The sequence below is a fragment of the Kryptolebias marmoratus genome, linkage group LG12 (assembly GCF_001649575.2).
Source record: "Kryptolebias marmoratus isolate JLee-2015 linkage group LG12, ASM164957v2, whole genome shotgun sequence".
Taxonomy (NCBI): Eukaryota; Metazoa; Chordata; class Actinopteri; order Cyprinodontiformes; family Rivulidae; genus Kryptolebias; species Kryptolebias marmoratus.
In genome coordinates this window covers 16,323,959-16,350,166 of record NC_051441.1, presented here as the reverse complement: position 1 = coordinate 16,350,166, position 26,208 = coordinate 16,323,959, and the positions used below count along the sequence as shown (strand labels likewise).

General features: G+C 44.4%; 2 protein-coding genes across 4 annotated transcripts; both read right to left on the bottom strand.

The window, feature by feature from the left end:
• cbx7a (chromobox homolog 7a) lies at positions 1 to 5,120 on the bottom strand. Its single transcript, XM_017416798.3, has 6 exons — positions 4,856 to 5,120; positions 3,965 to 4,008; positions 3,778 to 3,843; positions 3,601 to 3,667; positions 1,619 to 1,916; positions 1 to 1,531 (listed from the first exon to the last, which is right to left on the bottom strand). The coding sequence occupies exons 1-6, from the start codon at positions 4,922 to 4,924 to the stop codon at positions 1,044 to 1,046; spliced, it is 1,032 nt and encodes a 343-aa protein (XP_017272287.1). The 5' UTR covers positions 4,925 to 5,120; the 3' UTR covers positions 1 to 1,043.
• top3a (DNA topoisomerase III alpha) lies at positions 5,017 to 25,705 on the bottom strand. 3 transcript variants are annotated; one of them, XR_001808592.3, is made up of 21 exons: positions 25,175 to 25,705; positions 23,985 to 24,044; positions 23,805 to 23,878; positions 23,645 to 23,720; positions 23,333 to 23,441; positions 23,065 to 23,208; positions 22,749 to 22,919; positions 22,544 to 22,644; positions 19,855 to 19,929; positions 19,620 to 19,702; positions 19,130 to 19,340; positions 18,754 to 18,939; positions 18,523 to 18,652; positions 17,246 to 17,359; positions 16,741 to 16,906; positions 16,475 to 16,621; positions 16,191 to 16,313; positions 13,759 to 14,471; positions 11,522 to 11,730; positions 10,276 to 10,389; positions 5,017 to 8,293 (listed from the first exon to the last, which is right to left on the bottom strand). XR_001808592.3 is itself a non-coding variant. In XM_017416795.3 (20 exons), the coding sequence occupies exons 1-19, from the start codon at positions 25,397 to 25,399 to the stop codon at positions 11,567 to 11,569; spliced, it is 3,072 nt and encodes a 1,023-aa protein (XP_017272284.1). In that variant the 5' UTR covers positions 25,400 to 25,705; the 3' UTR covers positions 8,323 to 10,389; positions 11,522 to 11,566. The 3 variants fall into 3 exon arrangements, 2 of the variants coding, with proteins under 2 accessions (XP_017272284.1, XP_017272283.1); XM_017416795.3 differs by lacking the exon at positions 5,017 to 8,293 and having other exon boundaries at positions 8,323 to 10,389; XM_017416794.3 differs by lacking the exons at positions 5,017 to 8,293; positions 10,276 to 10,389 and having other exon boundaries at positions 10,505 to 11,730.
• Positions 25,706 to 26,208: the final 503 nt, after the last annotated feature.

Sequence of the window (26,208 nt, the reverse complement as noted above, 5' to 3'; positions counted from 1 at the left end):
TTTGTTTCAGTACACATTTATTGGAAATGCAGTCAAATAAAAATCTGTTTTTTCTTTTTTGTTTTTTTTTCTCGGTAGAAGACAATCCATCCTTGTTGGAGAGAGATTGATTCGGACACATTAAGTGACATAAGTTAGTTTAGTTTATACAAGTGACATGCAATAAATAATAGCTCACTACAGTTTGATCTAAAGTACATTTGTACGTTACCTACACGGCATAAAAGCAGCGGTGCAAACTGATATCCTCTCTCTTTTGATATGCACAGAAGCTACTGAAAAGAGTAGACTATCAATTGGTAATACAAAAATAGAACCAGGAAGCATTTCATACTTGAAAAGTTAAAAGGACAGACAGACAGCAAACAAAACGGCGTGTGTGTGCGTGCGTCTATCCACCTTGAAACGCCGAACTTCGTCTGAGCGCGAGGCGTTAATCCGTTGTCTTTTGTTGTGTTTCCTTTGTTACCGAAATAAACCGCTCCCACAAAGCACGGGACGGGTCTTTGTGTGGCACAGCCTGACGGCGGGCATGCGGTTAGCGAGAGCCACGTTTTACAAAACACACCGACAGTAAGAAAATGGAGCGGCTGAAACAGGCCCCTCCCCACCCCCGGGAGCAGGTCCGAGACCTGCGTCCTGCTGGAAAGCACTGAGGATGAGTGGAATAATAGCTGCATCAAAGTAGTTACGTGAACCGGATTGTTTTTCGACATCTGCCTCCCGCTCTCAGCGAACCCAGAGACCTCAGCAACTCCAACCTGCCACTGAGACCCGATTAAACTGCTCGACTCTAACGGGTAACCCGAGCGCTCTGGAGACGCGTCAGACTTCCTATCACATCTAGTAAATGAGCCACAATAATAAAATCACCACTCACTTTTACTCAAGCCCGTAATGTCTTTACTGGAGTCAGTAGGAAGTGACTGTAGCTGTGTAAACAAGTGGAAATATCTTACATACACGACTATTTACTTGTTTAAAATGAGTGGCAAGTCTAATTATGGTTATTTAGATCTCTCTCCAGTATTTCCTCTCCTCACTCAACAGCTCTTAAAGAAGCCTTCGGGCCCTTTCGCCTCCTTAAACGTCACCGTCAGGGAGTTCACAGTCACGTTTGTTACGATCACTTTCCTGGGACGCTCTGCTTCAGCGGGGACGATGGGAAGGCCCGCTGTCGTCGTGGTGACGCAATGATTGTCGACCTGCTCCCTCTGCGGCTCGGCGGTGGCGCAAACGTTGCTCCCCTGGACCCTCACTATGACCAAAGTCGCGTTGTTCCTCTCGCGGGGGCCGTCCTCCCAACCGGCCTCCACGTCTTTCTCTGACCCGTCGCCCGGGGAAACCACGGCGTCGCCCGGCCAGGGCTCTGATACCAAGGTGGTGTCCTTCGGCTGCTCGGGCGCCCCCCTGTCCAGTCTGTCGGCACACGTTTCGGCCTGTTGGTCCACCTTCTCCTCCACCTCCACCTCCACCTCCACGTCCAGGTCCTGCTGCTCCAGGAAGGGCGGCGAGCTCCACTCTGACTGACCTGAGAGAGAGCCCACAGACACGTCAGAATCGCTTCCAAAAGTAAAAGCGCTCGATTCTAAAAGCTGCCCCAGCTTCGCCAACCAACCGTAGCAGCTGTCTTCGCATCTCTCCTCGGCGGCGCTTTCACACTCCGGCTTTTCCTCCTCACCGCTGCCCCCCCAGTCCTTCTGCATGGAGTCCACCTTCTTCTGCTGCTGCTGCTGCTGCAGGACAGGTTTGTTGAAGGAGCGCTTGGTCAGCCTCAGCCTGTTCCTCCTCCTGGACGGGCGGCGGATGGCCTGTTCCACGTCCGTGCTCATGGACCTGGTGAGGGAGAGGCGCAGGCGAGGCGGGGGCTTCTCCGCGTCCTTGTGGGCGCTGCGGAGGTCCATGGCGAAGATGTTCTGAGGGCGAACAAGTCAGGAAGTGAACGAAAACTGAGAAACAACGCTTGTGTTGCAAAAAAAAGGTGCAAATGACTCAAGGGTTCAAGACTGAAACCCTTTTGATTGTGGGTTCTGGTTGCAGAACGGCCTGAAAAGTAATTTTAAAACTGCAGATCGCTGTATACAACGCGTCTGAGCTACTTTAATTTTAGTGGGTAAATTCCTTCTGGTTCCTATAATTTGGGACATATACTCGCTTTAAAAAGGCGGGGGAAACCAGCAGCAGTGAAAGTAGTAGCAACAGAGTCAGAGCAAGACTGTCCAGAAACGCAGCACGTCTTTCAGCTGCACGGTAATTTTCAGGCTCCGTTCAGGCTATTATTAGTAACGAAACCTGCATTTCTGCTGCTGCCACTGTGTTTTATTCCCCTCTGCGTGATGGCCGATCGGTGTAAATAGATCAACCTTTGACACAACAGAGTTTGAGACTGTTCAGATATTCTGCCGTTTAAAATTCGACCGTCACGTTCAGACACACTCATTTTTCTTCACATCTCGCCTGTAAAATCTGTTCAATCGCGGCCTTTCAGGGGCGTTGTTTAGTTTACTAAACATGCATGACACATTGAGTAATAACAGTCTATACAGTTCAGTTCAATAATAATAAAATTGTGCATTTTAAGCACTCTGACTACAAAACTTCACTAAATATCATGCATGTTCTTTTATCGTTTTAAATGACTCTTAATTACTTATAACACTTAAGCTTTATAAGAGCTGCATTTAGAGTCCAACAACAGTAACAAGGCTTCAGCTGTTTTATGTTGAGCAAACTAAAAAAGCTTCAAGTCCAAAAGTGTTGCTTTAATCTAAAAGTGTTGTTTGCAGCTGAGCTGAATCCTGTGGGCGGAGCCTAATTTAGGGGATTAGAACGAGTCTTGTCCAGTTTCAGCCAGGCTCAGCCACACTGACAGCCTGGAGAGATGCAACTTGTTTATGTTTCAGGTCTTTAAAGCAAGACAGCCTCATTATGGGTAACGGTTACTGGGATTACCAGGAGAAAATGTCTGCGTGCACCAGTTGTACGTCGTATCCACCTAATTACTGACTTTGGAGTTTACAAAGTTCAGGTTCTGCAAGTCTCACCCTCAAAACACAGGCTAACATGACGAACTGGCAACAATAAAACTAACATAAAACTGCTACTACTGATAGTAGTAATGAAAAACAAATAATAATCTTTTCTACAAGCAAAAGATTTTACATCTGGACACAAAAAGCTTGGTTGAAGTGGGAAAATAAATGTGAAATTTAATAAAAATAAACTTTGTTTGGGTACAAAACAGGAAATATCTAACTTCCAATTAGCACGTTTGGACGGCGAGGTCCTTAATTGGCTTCGAAACCTTCTCTAAGAAGACAAACCAGTTCTGCTTCACGTCTAATAAAAACTAAAAGCCTGTTAATATCACAACACTTTAATCTCTGTGGCTTTTTGTTCATTTAGAGTAAATTTAATGAATGAAGTTTTGTTTTGAAGTTCCTGAGATTAACGTGTGTCAATGCTGTTACTTTTTTCTGGAAGAACTTCCCGACATCGCATGAGTTTCAGGCGTAACTGACTTTAAACAACTGGCCAGGGTTAGTGAAGGAAGGTACAAATAATAAAAAAACAAATAAAAGAAAGGTAAAGTGTTTCTACCCGCAGGACGAGCTTCCTGGGCCTCAGACCTTTCTTGCGATAGGCCAAAGATCTGATCTTCTCCTGACTGGGAGAACAACAAAGTAAGAAAGAGAAACTGAGTAATAAGAGAAACAAAAAGGAAAAATAAACTTAGATATATATATTTATGCAAACAGCACTTTCGTTATTACTCACTTCTCTTCGTAAGCCATGACCAGGAGAGGGTCCAAAATGTTGTCCTCTGGCTCCCAAGTGCTGTACCTGGCAACACAAAAGACATCCAGAGGTTAGCTCCAGCTGTGTGCGGACGGTGCAGGAGCAGCTCATAATGCTGCTATATGAAGAGATGAGATCAGTGGATGATGACTCAAAGCTGACTCACTCTGGGGGCCATCCCTGCCACTTCAGTAGATACTCCACATTACCCTGAAGAGACAGAGAAAAGGGTCACATCAGAGGCAGCAGAGCCCAAAAACACATCCTCCACCTGCCCTTTAAATGCACTCAAGCTGCCAGGAAAAACAACAAAAAAAGGGGTCACTGTCACTTTAAATGTGTGGAGTTTCTTTCCTTCGCTTTCAAACCGTGTATTTTTCCTGTGGGGTGACGTCAGCGACAGCGTGGGGCTACGTAGCCTCCAAAACACAGGCAGCTCACGAGCCGCTCGTTTCCTCCATGCGCGAGGGCACTTTCCAGAACATTACGCCGGGCCTGGATAGGTGGGGCCACGGGGAACACGTAAACAAGGAGGCGTTGCGCAACGCTCCGCTCCGAAGCTGCTCTCCCGGATCAAAACAAGCGAGCCGAGGCTCTAAATGAGGGGGGGCTGCTGCTGCTGCTCCGTAGCCGAACTTCGCGGCTCCATTAACAGAACTTCGTACCCCGGGAGGCGCGCGCACCTGTGGCTCGGCTCGGACCGCCGAGCCCCCGCGCGGCGCAGCGCCTTTCAGCGGCATCGTTACGCAGCACATCCAGCTGCTCCGCGCGCTGCCGTAACTCAAAATAAACTGCGCAGCGCCCCGCACACTCACCGCCAACGAGCTTTAAAGGACGACACACGCGCACAGGCACGCACACACGCTGTCTTTTTATGTTTTACTATAACTGCGTAGGCTCCTCCAAAACACGGCCATGCCGCAGCGCCTCGCGCTCCTCGCAGGATGCGACTCAAAGTGTGCTTAAACTTTGAACGCAGTTCGGCTAAAACCGCGGAGACCAGCCAGGACCGGATCCGGGCTTGGAGCCCTGCAAGTTGTTGAAGTTAAAGGCTCACCTTTCTGACTCTCTTCTTTGTTATTGACTCCACCGCGAACACTTGGTCCCCTATGGATGAGAGCTCCATCGCCGCACGCGCCGCTTCGCACGTTCCGAGCCGGGGCTTCTCCTTCTTGTCCCTCCTCGCGGGTGAAATTTATTTATTTTTCTTCAGAAAAACGAAGCAGTCCGCCGGGAGAGCGATGCCGTGAAAGAGCGCACCCGGAGCCGCGTTGCCTCTGCTCGTCCTCCTCTCCAACTCCAGCCGCTCGCCTCCTGCCTCACTTTTTTAAATCTGCGACACATCAACGCTGGACAGCGCGCGGCTTCGGCGCGGGCGCGGGCGCGCCCCCTTCTCCGGTTGCGTAGAGAGCCAAGCCCCCAATGCGCGTTCCCCGCGGCGTCGGGGGCGCGCTCAGATGTGGAGCAGAGTGCAGATGGAGGGGAGGGGGTCACGGAGGAAAGGCTTTCTGAACATTTTATTGGCATTTACGCTCTGAAATATGTCTGTGCGACACACTGTTTGATCTTTGTAGATAAACTTTAAAGGTTTTTTCGAATTACCTTTTTTATTTACAACTGAGGGACACATCTACACTGTAAAATGCTATTTTTGCATGTCATTCTGTCAGTTTTACAAACTGTGAAGTTGTAAGACAGTAAACATACCAGCTATGAACTCTGAGCATACAAAATAAAAAATTAAATTCTAAAAGTCACATCTAAATTAGATAGTTTTGTACAGCCGGTTTTCCATTGTCCCAGTTCTCAGCACTACTCGCTTCCAGACGGTTCCGGTAGTTTTCCATTGAACTGGGTGCTGCGTCTGGGTGGGTGGGTCGTTGTAGTGTGGCTGCCCAAAACTTTCCACCAGCGGGTAAATAAGTGAAACGAAGTCACAAAACACTCACCATCACCATGACGTGGCCGAGTCGAGTCCACCGTCTTCTGGTTGGAGCGTGTGAATCAGCCGTGTCCTGTCCTGGTCCTGGAGGGCCACCGTCCTGCATGTTTTTGGTGTTTCTCTAGTTTTGACACACTTGATTTGAATGAATGAGTGAAGAACAGGATTCTGCAGAACCTGAAGACCTGCTGAGGAGCAGAGAAACATCTAGAACATGGAGGACAGTGGACCTCCAGGACCAGGATTCAGCCCATTTGGTTCAGCTCTGTCTGAATTCTGCTGTCAGCCGACAAACACAGAAACATCTGCACGTCCTCATACTACCAAGGTGTTGGTGGATATATTATATATACGTATATATATATATATATATTTTAAAAAAAGTAATTCACAAAAAAAAATAGGTGCGGTTGCAAGGATTTAAAAATGGTGGGCTTCTTGTGAAGGAGGCGCTCTCTGGCCAATCAACAACCTGCAGTCTGCTGACGTCAGGTCTTCGCTTAGAACCTCAGCCGAGTCGGTTCTAGGAAGCAAATGAAAGTGGGCGGAACCGCCCAGTGGAAAGATCGTGTCGACCCGAGTAGAGTCAAGCCTGTGGGAAGGGGCCATATTTGACTTTGGAGCAAAGGCGGAAATCCCAGGGGGGTCAGGGGGAGCTCACCCCCCCCCCCAATTTTGGAAAAAAAGAGATTGTCCCCCGATATTGTCATCATCTCCCCCTCCATGAATTATTAGAGAAAACTACACTTTTAAACATTATAGCATAAAAACAAAAAGCCTATCCACCATTTAAATTAGGCACAACAACTCCCACTAACACCTGCTTAAGGCGACACAGAGATGTGCCTGAGGACTGGAGCGACAAAGAAACGGATGAAGAGGAGCGAGTCGGCGAAGGGGGCAGCTGCTAACGCTAACTCAGAGAGAGAGCTCCTCTTCCTGTCAGAAGCTGCTCACAGTAAACATCAGGAACAAACTCGTACAGATTAGATGAGCACCGATAAGGGACACTGTTACAAATAATGTCACTACTAATGTGACTATTAAATTTGTTTGGCCGTGCCACTTTAACTCCTAAGTTATTTACTCGTTATATATCAGTAATTGGTACGGGGGCCACAGTAGTTCAGGGCAGTTCGCTCGCTGTGGCGAGCCCTGCAGAAATAAAACAACAACATAGCAGTTATTGGTTGTAAAATATTGTAGTAATAAGGGTTCCATCTGATCATATTACAACATTATATTTGACCGTGCTTTTGCACCCCCCCCCACCCCGCCACCCAGTCAGTGACGTCAAATGTTTGTTTCATCTGTTTTTTTTATTATGATCTCTTTCTTTCACCCCATTTCTTTTTATTTCTTTGTCAATTTTGAAACAGTTTATACAGTCGACACTATCAGGTAGCTCATTTCCAAACCATAAAAAAAAAACATTTTGCATGATTTCTGCAGCAACTAGAAGACGAGATAGGTGGTGTGTCGTCATCTGTTGGTTCGAGACAAACTGATCTCAGCCTCGTTAATTACATTAAAATTTATTTTTATTTAGTTTATTTTATTTAAAAAACTACAAACTTTCAATTAGGCCAAAATAGTGTTGCAAATTTAAACGACTATCCAAAGCTGTTCAGTCAATAGTTGAACAAATTATGCTTTTTTTTTTTACTTTAATTGAAACTGCCCGGCCTTTATTTACTTATATTTTGAGTTAAAACAACCGGTTAGATTTTACAGTGTATGAATTCCTGTCTACAATTTCAAGAAAAAAAACAGCCAGTTTGCCCTAATTTGCATGTCACTAAAATATAATTTCCTTTGAGGCTTTTAGCCAAGTTTAAAAACAGAAAAAATAACTTTTTACTTTAAACATTTCTATTACTGACTTTCAAGGTGTTGAAAGATGGCTTTAACAGCCAAAAGTCTGCAAATGGAAGCTTCTTTTTGCTTCATACAGACCAGAACGTGGAACGAATAGGCTTCTTTTCTAATATAATAAATCTGTCCCCCTAATTTAATCCTTTTAAACACTGACAGAACATTTTAGTCCGATCCTGGCTTTAAACACAACTTTTTTTTTGGACTGATCAGTAGTAGATGTGAAGCTGTGAAGTTAAATCGGTGTACTCACTGAACTTGTCAGTGAAGCGGCGTGAGCTCATGTATTTTTATGTAACAGAAGTAAAAGATCAAAATCTGCAATGGAAATGAAGGCATTGCTTCGCGTCTTCAGTGGAAGAGCCCACCCCTCCGAGTGTGTTTGATCCAAATATGGAACCAAAACTGCCCGAAAGTCTCAAATTTACATCCAGCCCAGGGAGCGCAGGCAAGAGCCGGAAATCAGGCTGATGGGAAACTGTTAGGGAAGCATGAACTCTTTTCCAACTTTCTACCTGCTGTTCATACCTGTCCTGGCCTGAGGTGGGAGCAGCCTATAAGAGGTGTGTGTGTGAGTGTGTGTGTGGGGGGGAATTACGTCCCTGTGGGACCGCTTCACAGTGAGACTCTCTGCGCTCGCGTAGAGTCCGTGCCCACGGTCCGCGGTCTCCCCTGCACCTGGGAAAAGAAAAAAAAAAAAAAAAACCTGCATGCTTACAGGGCGATGGGCGTCATGGCAACCGTTTCCGCGGCAACCGATGAAAAGCTGGCCGAGTGACGCAGCAGGAAGAGCTGACGAACAGCTGAAGGATGAAGACCGATCCGGACTCGCTGAACCCCGAGTCTCCAGAGTTCATCCGAACCGACCCGGATTACAGGGAGCGTTTCATGTTATAATCCAAACCAAGTGTAATCCAAGTTAATCCCGATGACATCAGTGTAGTTATTTTGACAACATCTTTAAGTGGATCATTGTTTTGGCAATAATAAACAAACCGAGCCTTAAAGAGTTAGTTTAAATCTCTTGATAATGAACAACTAATATCTTACCTGTTGTAGATGGCTCTTTGAGCAACCTCAGTTTGGAGAAATAGAGTTTAATTTCGACCGGATAAATGAGCTAACAGATACTCATTTTGGCCTAAACTAGTTTCTGCCGTAATAAAACAGCTCAAATCTTAAACATTTTCTAGAAGTTTCAGTGAACAGAATAACTCTCTACATTGCTGCCGTGTATCAAATTTATGGTTGTTTACTCTGAAGACCTTGTGGTTCTTTGGTCTGACAACAAAAATAACGTGTTGCAAAAGAAAACGTGTTAAACACGACTATGGGAGAAAAACTATCTGATTTAAAAAAAATGCATTGTTAAAAAATCCACCTGGCAATTAAAGCAAACAGTTTTATTTTATTCTAGTTGTTTTAAAGCAGCAGCAATCCTCTTTGACCTTAACCCTGCTCGGACTAGCCATTAGCTCATCAATCCGGTCAGAACTAATCTTTATTTCTTCAGTTTTACATTAAGAGCTAAGGATGCATTTCATGGGTGCTCTGAGCTTTAAAATACCTGGTAAACAAAGAAAGTAGAAGTATGAGTTAGAAAGTCGGAATTCCGACTCAGAAAGTCGACCAGCGCCGACAACAGAATCCAACATGGCTGACCCGCGCATTAAAAGCTGTCACAGCTGCAGTGATAAACTTTGTGTTGTAACTTTTGTAAGTTTGCACCTCAGTAATCCAGTCATGGCAGGCCACTGTCCCAAATCCAGCTTCCGAGGTAAATGGGATGCATTATTTTACAGCCTGTACAGCAGGTAAGACACTGACTGTTTATAACGTCTCCACAGAACCCCACTTTATAAAAATCCAAACTATTCCTTGCTTTACTGATTTTCAGACTTTTACCTGACTTCATAAAGTCTTAAAATCCTACAACATGAAAAAAAAGAGCACAGTAATGTGGAGCGCTGAGTTCCTCAGAGAGCTTTCAGGTGAAAAAAAAAAAAAAATGTTCCAGTAACTTCCATCCGGAAAAGCTCTTTGGGCCGTTTTTCTGCCTTTATGGCCTTTCCTATAGATTCAACCTACAGAGATCAGCGCCTTTTTCCCGTAAGCAGGATGTCGCTGCCTGCGATTCAGAGAAGAGACAATCACATGACTTGTTATCTGCCTGGATACGACTGGAGCGCAGTTAGGAGTCAGGATGCAGCGGTGAAAACACACACACACACTCACACACACACTCAGGGACGGATTGCTGCGTTCACTCCCTCCTACATGTTATGAGTCACTTATGAGTCACCAAACGTGCCAGTAAAACACACACACACTGCTCCTTCTTCGGAATATCAACAATCCCATACACACAGAGAGAGAGAGAGGGAGGAAAAACATTCACTCACAGCTTCATACCGGGAACCTTTCTGCTTTATTTTCTTTTACTGTCGGGCTTATTCCTGAGGGGTGTGTGTGTGTGTGTGTGTGTGTGTGTGTGGAGGGAGGGGGGGTGTTGCACTCAAATTTAACTTTCTGAAGAACTGATCCAAGCAGCGTTTCTGGGAACATCAAACCGCCCGGACCCTGAGGTGCAACGTGAAGAAGAACGCTCCGACCCCTGACATTCAGCCTGCGTGGAAGGTTACGAACCGTTAGCGTCTTACCTGCCGCAGATGGCTTTCTGATCCACCTCGGTTCGATCCTGACAGCCAGTCCGAACGCAGCCAGGACCAGAGCTCACAATTCAGGTCTTCACATTTTCAGGGTGGATTTTCGTTCTGTTAATTTGACAGAAAGGTAAATCTGAAGCCAGAGCAGTGAGGGCATTCAACACTTTACCTACAGCAGAAACTACAAGACATTGTTTACTACTTTTACACAGAACGCCACTTCAAAATCACCTCCTAATCTCCCTTTGAGCAACACTTCCTTAACTTCAAGCATCTGGTTTCAATGAAACTAATGGGTGCACATTGTTGCGAGGAACCCCTGATCATTCACAGAAAAGGTTCATTAAACGACAGCGTCTGCTTGCAATGAAGTGTTTGTACGTCGTGGTACTGCAGCTATGAATCTAAATGTTTCTTCCAGCAGTAGTAATAATAATTATATTTGGGAATGTTTTCTATCGGCTGGACTCAGTGAATGATGTGCTGAGACATTTAGGTTCTTTCCCAATAAGCTGCTTTGAAAGTCCATGATTTAACACGAAACCAAAACTGAAACCGGCCGAACGAGGAGAAAAGCACCAAGGACTCAAAGCGAAACCTAACTTTGTAAAATGAATCCCTGCCACGACTGTAGAGCCATAAATAACCATGAAGGGAAATACTATGTTTATTTATTGTATCAACATTCAAATCTGACAAGTCATCAGACATATATATATTTTTATAGTTTTATTTAATAAAAACAGAAGGCTGACCTCCTCGTGAGTTTAGAAACACAACAGATGAAAATAATTTAATCTGAGGCCAGAGGAGCAAATTCCCAATTAACTGTTGCACACGTTTAGCTGTGTGTGGTTACGAACACCTCCACGTTTTAATGGTTTAACACCTCAGGCTGGGATGTGTTGCTGCACCTCTCCTCGTGCTTACAGATGTCTTTTTTTTCCTTCTTTCCTCCAGCAGCAAAATGACAGAAAACCTGTCTTTTTATTCAAGCTGTAAAAAGTCCTAATAGAACAGTTCGACACCGCGATCGAATAGTGCAAATTTCTTTTTGTAAAATCTTAAAACAGGCTAAAGAGCGGGTTAAAGTCCTCCTGAGATGTCCTCTGTCTTTCCAGTCATTTGGAACCACAGATCTGAGACAGGCTGGAACAGAATGAAAAGTGAAAGAAAAGTTGTTGCTCCGTCGTTCCTCCCGCCTGCGACATGTCACCCTGCGGAGCAGACGACGACAGACCTGAAAACCAAACCCAGCTCAGTTCGGCTGCCGGCGGTGAGGGGGTCACCGCTGAGGACAGGTGACGCGGGTGTGCCCCGGGACGTGGCAGATGCTGCAGGTTCGAGGTTTCTTAGCAGCGGGGGGTCTGTTAGCCGAACGGTCTGCCGCCGCCGCCTTCCTCCCCCTCCTCCCGCCGTCTCCAACTTGATTAAAGCCACCAAAACCATCTGAAGCAGGAGAACACAGGCCAAACAACATGATGAGCTCAGAGGCCACTGCAGTATAAAATTAAATGTATCTCGTCTGACATTTAAAACACTACAACCATCTTATGTTGAAAAGTGCTGTTTAACGAAGGTTTGGTAAAAATGTTATCTATATGTGCTTTAATGTCATCGTTTATGGTGTCTGTCTTTTGGTTTCGGTTTTAGTTATCTGATCTTACATCTTTCTTTGCAAACTTTATTTCCTGTTTTATTTAGTTAGAGTAGCTCCCCTTGTGCCTATGGGTTGTGCCGACTTCCTGTCTCTAAATCACCCCAGGTTGGTTGGAAATCGGCTCACCTGCAGCGTATTTATCACCCACTTTAACAGAATCAGGTTTCTCTAACTCTTTGCCGGACTGTCATCAGCTTCTCTTTAATTTGCCTCGGGTTTTGACTGGCTTTTTGGTGAAGCAAAGTTTTTGTTTATCACGTCCTTCGTTCACCTGCGTTGATTTGTAACAATTAAAACATTTGCAATTAAGAGCTCAAAGTGTTCTTCATCGCAGCGGCAGTTCGGCATTTATGTAGAGAAATGATCATTTCAACTGACCTTTCCCACCGTCTGCATGTTTTACACAATCATTGTGAGCTCATTTGAAATGTCAACAACATATATTGTGAAAAAAACAAAACAAAACATGATATAGGGAAGTTTAACGAGAAAAGCAGAGATCATGCTAAATGTATCTGCTACCGTGTGCGTAAGTGTGACTGACAAATAGTTGCCAAAGGATCTGAAAGAAAAAAACATTCCGGTGCTTATCCAGACAGGAAGCTGCCGCGCTCGGCTGCTGTTCGATGACCGTGGAGGAGTCGGAGAAAACGTTACGACTGATGTGTTTAAGAGCTCTGAAGTGGGATTAGTTACAGCTTGTAATAAAAAGATTATTCTAACAGGAGCTTTTTGAGCCGTATACATTAGAGGTTGGCCAATTAATTGTCTGTCTGGATAATTATACCGGTATTTATTATGTTTTATGTAATCATCCATCCCTAAGGATATTTACCCTCGCTGCACGTGTGTGTGTTAGCATACAGTGGCTAGCCGAGTAGCTCGGATACACACGTCTTTATTTATTTTAAATAACTGCAGTTTGGAGGCTCGACAAAAAGATTAATCTCCCATGGAAATATTTCACCAAATCATCTGTTCAGTTGATCCAAAGTGCTGCTGCCAGAGTTCTGAGGAGAGTTGGAAGGAGAGATCATACTTCTCCAGTTTTAGCTCCTCTCCACTGGCTTCCTGTCAAACTCTTCCCTCGAACATACAAAGCTCTCAACAACAAAGCTCCATTTATATTAAAGATCTTATTGTTGAGCACTTGTCTCTCAGACTGCAGATTTACTTGTGGTTCCTAGAGTTTCTAAAAGTAGAACGGGAGGCAGAGCTTTCAGTTCTCAGGCTCCTCTTGTGAGGCTGACACCCTGTCTACTTTTAAGACCAGACTTAAGACTTTGCTTTTTGATAAATCCTATAGTTGGTTTTGGGTTTCCTGAGTTATCCCTTAGTTCTGCTGCTTTAGGCTCAGACTGCTGGAGGACAAACTGACAACATGTCCTCTCTCTGCTGCTGTCTTTCCTGGCCTTTCTGTGTTTAAATGTTCTCCCTGTGCATGCGTGGGTTTTCTCCAGGAACTCCGGTTTCCTCCCACAGACCAAAAACACGCACGTTAGGTCCAAAGGTAACTCCGAATTCTCCCTCGATGTGAGCGAGAGTGAGAATGGTTGTGTGTCTCGTTGTCGACTTCTTGTTATGTTAATTACCGACTTTGTGAAGCACTTTGGTCACCAGCACTGTGGTTGTGTAAAGTGCTGTAGAAATAAATAAATGAATGAATGAATGAATGTCTCTGTGTGTCCCTGCGAGGAATTTGCGACCTGTCCAGGGTGTCCCCCCGTGTTTCGCACAGTGACTGTTAGAGACAGACATCAGCTCCCCAGGACCCAGAAAAGGAAAAAGTAGGTAAAGAAAATGGATGCTAGTCTTGCCTGGTGGAGGCATGTTCTCGTCGATCCACTGGAAGAAGCCACACTGCTGATCTCGTGATCTCCCACAGGTGTGGAACATGCGGCCCTTGTTCGGCCCGTCCTTCTGCACCGTGCGTGTCGCCGCAGCCTCGTTGCAGTTGCACATCGTGTGCCCCACGTGTCCCGACACGCTCGCTCCCTGCCCCCTGCCGCCCCCGGACGTGTTTCCGAAGCCCGGGGACGGCCTCGGAGGCTGAGGGGTCCTCTGCGCTGACAGCGAGGACCCTCGGCTCTGCGGCGCCTTCTGCTGACTCGGCTGATCCGCCCACAGGAAGAAGTTGCAGCTCCCGGAGTTGCACTTGTAGAACTGGCGACCTTGATTGGGCCCGTCCTTGCGCACGGTGAGGAGGAGCGCGGCCTGACCACAGTTGCACACAATGGCGTCGCCGCTGGTGTTGACGCTCACGCCCCCGCCAGCAGGTGGAGGCCTCGGCTGCGGGGACCAGGAGGGGACAGGAGGAAGGGAACTTGGGGCTCTGAGCGGCTCTGCTCTAGGAGTCCTCAGAGCTGGAGGATCATCTCCTCCTCCTCCTCCTCCTCCTCCTCCTCCTCCTAGTCTGAGGTATTTGAGGTCCAGCACCTCTCTGAGCGTCTCATCACAGCCACCGATGCAGCCGACGAATTCCAGAGGCATCATGGGAGGAAGGCTGCCTCTGCGAAACTTCAACTTCAACCTGAAAACAAAGAGAAACAGAACAGATGGAAAACTTAAACTGTGTGTCATCACAGGTAAACCACATAAACAGATATTATGGGATTTATTGTGTGATAATATAGGAAACATGATAAAAAAATCGGCCTGCAGTGCATAAAACCCTTTCAAGGACGTGTTACATACAGCCCTGTTCCAGGAGTTCCAGGTAACTTGGCACACCTGGAACAGGATTTGAAGTTGTCCTCTTTGATTTCTTTGAGGGGACTTTAAACAATTTGTTCTTGTTTTTAGTATTTTATGCTGCTCTGATGTATCTGTCCAAAATGCTGCTCGGTCACATTGTTTGTCTGAAAAAGGTCTCTCTTCAAAACGAGTCCTTGTGTCTCAATGAGACTACCTGTAAAAATAAAGGTTAAAAAAAAAAACAAAACAACAACCCTACAGTATGAACTTAATACACCACGTTACTATGGTAACCAGCGAGCCAGGCAACGAAAGCAACAGTTTTCTCCGGCTTGCGTCCGCCGCTGAAGTCCTCCAACAAGCGGAGCTGAAATCTGATTTGTAAAGAAAAAATAAACTAAATAAATAAATAAAAGTTATTGTTTTAGAATAAACGCCGGAGCTCAACTTTGAGCGCTGTACCAGATTGGTTGCCATGGCAACCGAAGCTGGTGTGGAGCACTTTGGCTCGCTGCTAAGCGACCGTGCCCTATATTTGGACTGAGCCGAGGCTAGAGCTCAAGGGGTTAACGCCTACTTGTGCAAACAAGAATTTTAGACAAATTTCTTTGCACCAGCGAGGCCGCCGCGAGCCTCCCGGAGGCCCGCGGCTTTGTTGGCTGGTGTTCGCGTCGACGAGAGGGAGACACAGTGCGCCAAAGGCCCGCCGCTCTGAGGCGACGAACAGAAGGAAGGTCAGGATCCACTGTTGGCGTGCGGCGCTGCTGTCCGCCTGCACCGGGCTGAGAAAAATATAATGTTGATGGTATATTATAAATAAATTTAAAGTGGATCCAGATCCTGACTTACATTAACGTCACTTGAACTAACTTAAAAACACAAGCAGTGCAAATTATTAATAAAGAACTAATTCTTTCATCAGAGGCTAAAAGAAGAGCAAATCTTGTGATTATGAAAAACAAATTGTCAGCTTTTTAAAAAAAATCACAAATAAGATTAATGGAAATGTTGTTTTTAAACTGAAGCAGCAACTTGAATCTATTGTTTGTTCATGTTTATTTAATGACGTAAGTAAAAGAAAATAAAAACCCAACAGTTTTTGTTGACATTTATCGTTGTATTAAGAAAACTTTACATGCTATAAAAGGAGCCGTGTTCTGAACGATTCTTCATTGAGAGGGTTTTTTATGAAGTCAGGCTGTGAAAAATGAATATAAAAGTAACTTGATGGCACCTTAATCGTGTCATCAAACTTCCCCTCGAATGTTTGTGCGACGGCCAAACAACACCTAAAACTTCTTCATTATTTCCCCTTTTATTGTTTTGAACACCTGAACTTCCCAAAGCCACAAGAGTGAAAACGGCGAAGGAAAGAACTCTTACTGTGCATCTGCCTTCATCTGTTTTTTAACGATTTCAGACAGTGAATATGTTAACTTTTTCATAAAATAATAGGAGACATTCGATATCTTTGTGAGTTTTGGGACTTTAAAACGCACAGCCCTGTAAAAAACAACAAAACAAAACAAAGAAGTATGATAAAGTCAGTGCTCACATGTGAACAGGGCTCGGCTGACATGTGGGGCAAACGCTGTCGTCCCTGCTGACCTCAAGCACCGAGTCAGGAAACCAGACGGCCGTCTTACAGGCGGGGTATCCCACACACGTCAGGAACTTACTGCAGATGGAGACATGGAGCAGGTAAGATGAGTCAAACAGCTCACTTCATCATTCCTTGTCTTTAACCCCGAGGCACCCTTCGCTTTAAAGAGAGAGATCTAAAAGATGGCTCTTTAATTTTTTATCTATGCCTAAAAAGCCTAAGAAGACACGTCTCACCTGTTCCCCTCCCTCTTCTTCTTCAGCACCATGTCCAGACCACAGTTCGGACACTTCCTCACCGGCAGCGGGATCTCCACGTCCTGCTGTTCTACTTCGGTGATCTCCTGAGCTGCACCCAGGTACGGAACCAGGGCTTCATCCAGCCTGAGAAACCAACAGAGAACCACCCGTTACCTGCAGGACGCCGTGAGCGCAGCACTTTGAACGACCCCATCGTTGTAAAACATGTCAAAATCAAAGCTACGACTTGTAGCGCCTCTAACTTTTTTGCCTTCCTGACGGACTCGATGAAGACGTTCTTGTATTTGTGGATGTGCTGCCGCAGCACGCTCGTTTTGTCCTTCTTGCCCTCTGACACCAGTTTGAGGTCGGCCTCCAGCTCAGCACGCAGGTTGGGCTTCGACATCTCGTAGCCCATGGAGTTGTAACCTAAACAGACGCACCAGAGTCACACCTCCACGTAATACAGCCTGTGATGGTATCAGTTCCTCAGGGTTCTAATCTCAGACCAAATTTTATCTTTTCTCTACATGATCCAGCCTAAAGGCAGTGTCTCACATGAAGGCTCCTCTCACCTCCTGGTGCCTCCAAATTCTTAGGTTTAATGATCAGATTTGGGATAAGAATTAAAATTTTTCTATTGTTTTAGTAATATATCGTTTTTATGAATTGCATTTCTTATATTGTCTTTTTGAGCTGCAGCCCTTCGAGGAACAGCTGTTGTTTTAAACATGCTTCAGAAATCAATCTGACCGGATGTGGACCTACCCTCCACGAGTCCCATCCCGAGCTCCCCAGGGATGAACCTCTGGTCTGCAGTCAAACCCACATACATGCGGCTCTTGATGGTCTCAATGTGATCTGCGTGCGTGGCATCCGTGCCTGTAACGCACACAGTTAGTGCAGCACGTTGAAGACAGTGAAGTCGGACCAAATTACAGGTTTGATATGAGCTGTTACTGAAGGAAGTACTAGAAAATAAGCAAACATAGACACCAAAAATGAGCTGAGATTCAAACTCCATGTGTAAGACTCATCAACATTTTCTTGTTCTGTCATGTTTGTGTCGATTTGTGAGTTAATTTGCACAAACACACAATCATAAGTTTAGTATCTCACTGGGCTGCAAGTATTGCCAACAAGTTAGTGAACAGCTTTTGTAAGGGAGTCTCCGAAATGTTCTGAGACGTCAGCAGAGCTCTCAATTTTCCCATGTGAGTCACAGACTTGCTCTTCAATTTTGAACACGTTCAGAAAATTTGTTCGACAAATTCTCTCTTGAAACAGTTGCTGTGGGCACCTCGAACCCGTCTCATATTAGCTTAGAGCTGTATTTTGACACCTGCAAGGCAGCTCTCAGAAAACATCCAAGGCATTAGCCCCGAATGTCGAAGTCTAAAAACCACACCGACAATAAATAATAATTTAAAAAAAAAAAAAAAAAACTGGTTCAAATCTGCCTAGCTGCATTTCAAAAGTGGACTCTTGCAGATTAAACTGTAAACACAGGGCCGTCGCTAAGTTTGGGTACAAATAGGGGCCGAGGCGGGTACAATGTGGGCAACAAAATAAAACGCAAGGCCTAGAAGCCGGTTTTGTGCACAACCGCGTGGCTCGCTGGCTGCGAAAAACTCTGCAACTAAAAAAATCTGCCGGTTTTCTTGCAATTTTGAGTCCCCAACTAGTCTTCAACATGCACAGCCGGGTGAGACCCTACCTTCAGGGCTGCATGAAATTTGGAAAATGTTTGATTTCAATTTTACTGGAGAATATTGTGATAACAATGAGTTGTGATAAAACCCACATCACTCCTCTCGTTCTTGAACTCTCTTATCATCAAACCCATTGTGGGCATCAAGAGCAGTGAGGGTTTCTGTGATCTAGGCAGTATATCATCATCATCAATGCACTTGGAATATAAAAGACTATGATTTCTTGTTATAGTGATATTGTGCACATTGTTGTTGCAATAACTATAAAGTTTCAGTATATCCTGCAGCCCCGCTGACACCCCAGTTTCTGCCTCTGTGGATTTTATATGCTACCAATGCCGTGCTTTTCCATCAGGGATATGAGGTCGGCTTCGGTGAGCAGCTGCGGTGGACTCGTCTGTCCGTCCACCATCTCGACGGCAGAGGGCTGAAACTGGGAGTCCTGCTCAAACACCGGGATCACCTGCAAAACAACGTTGATCGAAGGCTTTGTCACAAACAAGCAGCAGGAGGCAGGAGGTCATAACGTCCCATCGTGCCGGGAGTTAACGGCCGCCTCCACACCTTCGTGCTCCACCTGTCGTAGGGGTAAACGTCCAGGTAATTCCTCGCGATAATCATGAGGCCAGAGGTGGAGAACTTCTCCTGAGCGATGTCGATGTCCACCACTGTCTCCTGCCCCAAAGCATCCTGGGATACGCAGGCCAGGAAGTGCCGGACAATGAACTCGTACACTCGTGCTTCATTACCCTGGAAAAGAGAAAAAGACAGCGAATAATTTGTCATTTCTATTTAAAATGCATCATTTATGCTCCTCAACCAAAAACAAATCTTTGTTGGCTTCTTATTATTGAGACCATCTCCAGAGCAGCTGGGTTCAAACGGATTTAAAAAGGAAACAAGAAAGAAAGAACGAAAGCAGCAGCGTTTCTCAGCATACCTGCAGGGTGCTGGTGTGCTTGGTGGGGTGTATGGGAGGGTGGGCTTGGTCTGAGTTTCTGCCCTGTCGTGGGTTGGGGCCCCCCGGCTGGTCCAGCACCCGCTGGGCGAACATGCCCCACTGCGGGCTCAGCGTTTGCTGCTCCACCAGGGGGGCGAGGGCGAGGTTGGCGGGAAAAATGTTGGTTTCTGTGCGGGGATAGCTGATAAATCTGAGCGAAACGAAAAAAATAAAAATAAAAAGTCAAATTCACACAAAGAGAAAAAGCTCTGGAAATATAAAATTACTGGTTAAAATAAAAACAACTCTGAGGTTGTTTGTCAACCTGGTGAAGATAAAACTACATTTTACTGTTTTGAAGCCAAAAAGCCTTTAATAAAGTGGCGAAACAAACAGAAACCAAAGTTCAGATGACTTGGAGTATTTGGGGGGTTTTTTTTGGACTCCACAATCAGAAAAGCTGCTTGTTAAAAAAACTTGAAACACCCACCCTTGTGTATAAAGTTTTTCAGCAATCTTCATGGTCTCTTTGGCGTTTATTTTGAGCTTCCGAGACGCCAGCTTCTCCAGTTCCTGCAGGTCAGATAAATGCGGTGACAAGGAAGATAAAAATCTGTCTTTCTGCCAAACCAAAAAGCTACATTCCATGCATGAAAAGATGTTTTTCTCTGTTTTAATTCTGCAGTCTGGATTATGTGGGTAGCTGTTTGGTTTCCTCATCTTACCACGGTGTCCAAAGGCAGCGGTCTCCATTTGCTCTTGGGTTTGCTGGTTACTGAGGTGACGGTTGCTATGGGATCCTGGAAGCGAACAAAATTATATCCATCTTTTCACACGCAGCTTTTAAACCATTTTACTCACGCAGGTCAATGACATTTTCGGCGTTCAGGAGCTGTTAGCTACATCTCTGCATGATTAAATCGAAGAGCAGAGACGCGCGCGCAGACGCTGGCACACGTGTAATGAGATGAAACTACTGCAAATTGTGTATTTTTAGGTTTACGCAAGATAAATGCATTAATAAGCTGTGAAATGTCTTGGGTTACGCAACACTTACTTTTAAAACCACAAAGCTAATGACCACTTTTTACCTTCAAACCATTCTCTGACATCCAAAAACAAGAACAGATTATTTAAAAGCTTAAATATGTGGCTCCAAACTGCCCTTAATCCATCCACTAAATAGTTACCTGCATAAACCTTATTGATTAACAGTAATTATTTGTTTTTGCCAACATGAGGAAAAAAGTTCACTCCTAACGAGGAAATGTTGGAGGGAAGAAACTAAAGATTAAAATTAAGAAAATAAAAAAGGTTTATGCAAACGTGGAATGAGGAAGGTATTTAGTTTCAACGCACTTGTTCCACGTCAAGGACACACGCAGTGTTTTAGTGAAGACACGCGCGCATACAAACATCTGTTAGTAATAAAGCTCGTTAGTGCACGTGTGATGCCCTTTTAGTGAATTTCTTAATTCAAGACATAAAAATATTCTGACCTTAGCAGAACTGAGAAGTGAGGAATTTAAGGGGGGAATTATCACCGATAAACCCCTGCGTGCATGTCAGAGTTTTAAACAAAGGCCGCGCACAATCTGTTAGCTCTCAGGGTATGTGTTGAGGATGACTCTCAGCTACTACCACCCCAAATTTCAGCTCAATCCTTGTAAAACTGGCTGAGTTATAGCTGTGCGGGTTGATTAGCTTGAATCAGGTTGAAAACAAAAGTTAAGCAGTTCTAAAGGCACAGCCAATGATTACTTTCTGTTTCGCTTCAATCAGTCCCGTTGTTCACGAGATATTCCGCTAACAGTCAAACCCAGTCCGCTTCTTGTGGTGGCGGCCAATAATAACACTTTGTTTGCTCTCATTTGCAGTCGTTTTCACCAGAAGACGCACAGCTCGCAGCTGAAACGGTTTAGCAGAGTTTACCTTCAGCTTCAGTCACATTTCGGTGCATAAACCCTGTTTATATTTACACAATGTGCAGCAGGAGGGACTGAAGGGACTTTAAATGGCAGCCTTTATTTCAGCTACAAATGAAACGATTCTTCGTGAGGAACTGAAGATTCCTGAATGAATCGGCGTGCTTCGACCCGAGCCTGCCTTCTGACGCTCTTGGCTCGCTCTGTGGGAAACGGTGAAGGCTAAAGTGATAATTACAGGCCTCGTCAGCTCAGCTGGAAAACAATAAGAGCTTCTTGATGACACCCGTGGATTCAGGTGACACTTGTTTTACGTCACAGCTGAAAAGAAATCAGGCTGGATTTAAACCTTAAGGCTGGATCAACAAACAAAAGGTTAAAATAAACGCACCAGCATCACACGGTCTCTGAAACACACATAAACTAACCACTTGGGAGACATTAACTGCAGTTTTGTTCCCCGCTTTCATTCCAGCATTATACTTATAATTAGAGTTATACATAAAATATGATCACTATATTTAAATTAAATCTTGTACATACAGCTGTGGTTAAAAAACACACTTGTAAAGCCATCAATAGCAGAATTAACTAAAAGCAATCTTCTTTTTGAGCTCATCACTTCCCAACAAGATTTTGGGGAAATTTTGACCCACTTGTTTTCATTACGATGCTTCAACTAATTTTAGGTTTGCAGGTATCCATTTCTATACGGTTCTGTTAAGGTCCTGTCGCAGCATTTCAGTTTGCCTGAGGTCTGGTTTCTGATTGAGGCAACTCAGATCTTCTCTTTTTAGCTGGTACCATATTGTTCTTTTCTGTATCGGCCACAGATACGCTCCAAGGCCTTTAACATGCTGTCACCAACGAGGCATGGGGCTGACGACCAACAAAAAATGATCACTGCTGCGCTCTCAGCCCTAAGAGTGTTGCTGTAAACTACATAACACCATGGAACATCTCCTCTTGCTCTAATCGGTCAAAATGATAAACGGCTTTAAGATTGTTTGATTTTTTTTTTCTACAGCCTGACCCTCAGGCTGAACTTGCTGGGATGTCCGCTCCTGCAATTTATTCACCTCTCCTCTAAGTTTTCCGTCTGTAAATAATATATATATTTTTTTTTTACTCCAAATAGTTTGGAAATGTTTTTGTAACGCCTCCCTGATTGATGTGCAGCAACAGTCGCGTCGCTGAAACCTCTGCTGCTGTTTTTCCTCCTTGGAAAATATTAACAGTGCAATAAAGCATGTACTGTTGTTCATCTGTTCACCTAATTTTCAGTCCTAATAAATATGTTTTCCATGTCCTGGATGACTGAGAATCTACACCAGCATGAATAAAAGGAGTTGAATGCAGTGAAAACAGAAAATGCTTACACTTTCTGGTCGTACAGTCAAATGAAAATACGACAGTATTGACACACAACTTTACACTGATTTATATTTACACACATCGGGGTCCTCAGCTCAGAGACACAGGTACAAACCTCCATGCAGATCTGGTAGAGCACCAGGCACGCTGTGTGGTTAAAGAGACGGTTTCTCTTCCAGTTGAACTCCACAGTCTCCTCCTCGACTTCATGGAGCACTGAGACAACCACACACACGCAGAAAAAAAACAAACAAACGTCACTTTAACATTTGAAACCGTACATCATCAGTTAATGCTGACGTGCACGGATGAGTGTTTACCTTTGATCTTGTAGAACGTCTCGGGAATGAAGGCCTGAATGGCTTTGAAGCGCTCCACCACGAAGCCAAGAGTGGGAAACTGACAGCTGCCGTACGAGATCAGCTGATTGGCGAGGGATTCTGGGAAGATCTTCTGCAGGCGAAGCGTCTGGAATCGAGTGAAGGACGCTCCTGTGGAGGATGAAAGCAGAGGTGACAATCTGTGGGGTACATTTTCAAATCGACAACGAAGTAACACATTATTCTGAACTGTTAGCTGCTCAGTCATTTAGTAATACTGGAATTTCAAATGTTTGCTGAAGCAAGCGACAACTACCGATTCGTAAATCCAGCTCCTGGCGGACATCGACGGCATCGCTGATGTTAGAATCGGGGTCTGTTAGCGTCTCGCAGGCTCGTTGAATCGAGTTGGGGGTGATCTCGGAAAACTTTGCTCGAAAGACCTGCAAGTTGGGCTTCACTAAAAAAAACACACACAAACAAATAAAATTCTATTACCAAAACCCTTTAGAAGACAAAGATACACACAACTTACTATTCCAAGAACCTAAACACTAATATATCAGCAAACTGGTTTTAGGTACCTGCTCTGCAAACATCGATAATTTCAAAGCCAATGTTTTCGCCCTCCCTGTCACAATCAGTCCAGATGATCAGGGCCTGGCATTGCCTCACTTCCTTCTCCAGAGTTCGCTACAAAACAAACGGATGAAGAAAACGAAAAGAACAAAAACGTCAAGAAAGAAAAGGCGCATTGATGTATTGAAGAACATAATTAAGATGTCATACGACTGGAAGATCTGTTGTCCAATATAAAGCCAAAATGGGATTCACATCAAACACCATAATCGTTTGTGCTTTTTATAGGCTCCTAGCAGGACGTGTAGTAGTTATACCTTGATTTGTATCATGTTGTCTGGACAATACTTCTCAACCTCTGTGTCAAACAGCAACACAGGATTGCAACTGTGCCTTTGGTGACCAAAAAGAACAACAGCAAATTGTTAAAATACTTTGTCAAAAAAAAGAAAAAAAGACACGTTCATATAAACTTACCATTTCTTGAATGGTGCCTTAAACTCCAAAGCAAGTAAATGACCTGACACTGATGTCGTTATTACCGTCACAGTCTGACAGAAACAAAAACCAGAGACAAGAATTATCAACTAACAGACAAGCAGACAATCGTTCAGGTATGTGTGTGTAGGGTTTACTTTCTTTGCTGTATTTGCTTACCTGGCCAAAGAGGTGGTATTCATACTCATATATTTTATTAAACTTTGACATCCCTTCCCTCTAAAAAACAAAAAAGAGAAAAGAACACAGTGAGACCTTCATCAGACAAAGATTTATAAATACTTTTGAGGAAGAGATTACTCAATACCAAAGACAGCTGTACAGTTTTGCTTTTCTCTTTTTGCAGCATTGTGGTTCATGTCTTTTTTTTCTTTTTGGTTGTTTGTTTAAGGAAAAGGAACCTACTTTTATTCTGGTTCAGACTATGTTATTGTGCCATAACTATATTGTAACTTCAAGGCTTTAGTAATAGTGAGGATGTTGGTGGTAGATCGGAGGAAGACTTTGCACTTGGGGAGTTTGTGACTGGACTGAATTAGGTACTCCAAAGCTGTCTACAAGAAGGGTCAGAGCAGTTTCGATTTTCTGAGGAGGCTGAGGTCGTCCAACATCTGCTGGACAACGCTGATGATGTTGCACGAGTCTGTGGCGGCCAGCGTTATCTTGTTAGCTGCTGCGTGCTCAAGCAGTGGGCTGAAGGTTGAAGATGCCAACAGAATAGACAAAATTTATTCGTAGGGCCAGTGATGTTGTGGGGGTGGAGATGGACTCAGTGAATGTGGCGGTGGAAAAGAGAGGATGTTGTCAAAGCTTAAGACCCGTCTTAAAAGAACTCCTCCCACCCGCTGCGTGAGGTCCTGGACAGATGCAGGAGCTCCTGTCAGCCGGAGACTACACTACAACCGAGATTCTCCACAGAGAGACACAGGAAGTCATCAGACTGTTTAATATGCCTCCCTCAAACATTTCACACACTCAGCATCAATTACCCTCTGGTGTGCAACATCACGATGTGAAATAAATCTTGTGCAGTTCCTATTTCTTCTTCATATCTGTTTAACTCTGGGATTTGTCTGGTTTTAATGCTTTTATTGTTTCACATTTTCTACTTGCCTTATTTGTTTTTATCTTGTCCTGTGTATTCTTGGAGTGGCTGTAACAATGTTGAATTTCACCGCCGGGATTAATAAAGTATTTCTACTCTATTCTGTTCTAATTAGATTGTCTGGGATGTCTATAACTGCATCGTTATTGTGTCCTAATCATACTGGTAAGTTTTATTATGGACTATTAGTGTAAGCAGTAATATGATGTATCTGTGGTGTATCAGGAGTGAAGGCAGGACTAACCCTCCTGGCTCTGCCGCTGGACAAAATCTCAGAGATCCCTTTGGCTGCATCGTTCTTCTCAGCCACACAGAGGACCCGCTTGATTTGAGCCCGGCTCCGGTTCATGTCTGACCCCCGCGGTGTGTCCGGGCACCGGCCGCTCCGGGACCCCCAGAAGTACCTCTGCTGAAGCCGCGTCAGACCCGACCGAAGCGAGGATCTTTCGAGGAGCTGCGGGATCAGCATGCCGGGCCGCTCTCGCCTGAAGCAGCCGCTCCTCCGGGCAAAGTAAGCCCCGCTGTTAGCATGCTAGCTGACGGGGCTAACTTAAAACCCCGTACCGGAGTACCTCCGAGAAAAGTTTTTCAAAGAGCTTAGAAGTTGTCACCGGTCGAATATTTCTCAGTCGATTATTAAAAAGTTAAATAAAACGAATTCAGACTACTTTTATAATTTTTAAATGAAAAGGATCTATCTCAACTACAGCTGTGCAGATTAGCCTTGTTTACAAAACCCGCGCCTGCTTGTCAAAACTGCCGTAAAGGAATGACGTAAAACTGTCGCAAAGACCTGGCGCTAACTAACGTAAATTAATTTTTACTAAATAAACGATACATGCAGTCAAATTCTCTATTAATGTACATTACATATGTATTATGTTACATCATTATCGCTGTATTTTAATAACAATAATAATTAAAATAAAAATAGAAGTTATTAGGTAACATTGCATGAATGTGGCAGGAAAAAAACACCCTAAATCGGAATTTGCTTTTAATCTACCAAGATTATTTTTCCTTTTATTGAGAACATGTAATGCTTAGAAATTTACTTTTTTTTAAATTTTCTGTGCTTCTTCCCCTAGAGAAATTTCTGCAAGAACCTTATGTTGGAAAAGGAAAACATGTTTTTTTAAATTTACTGTTTTCCCAAATTATTTTTGCTTTCCGTTTTATCAATGGGCCATTCTTTAGTCAGGACATGAGTACTGTAGCAAATTTCCTATTCTGTTTTAAATCATTTAGATTCATTAAGTGTTTTGCGTGTAGAAAAAA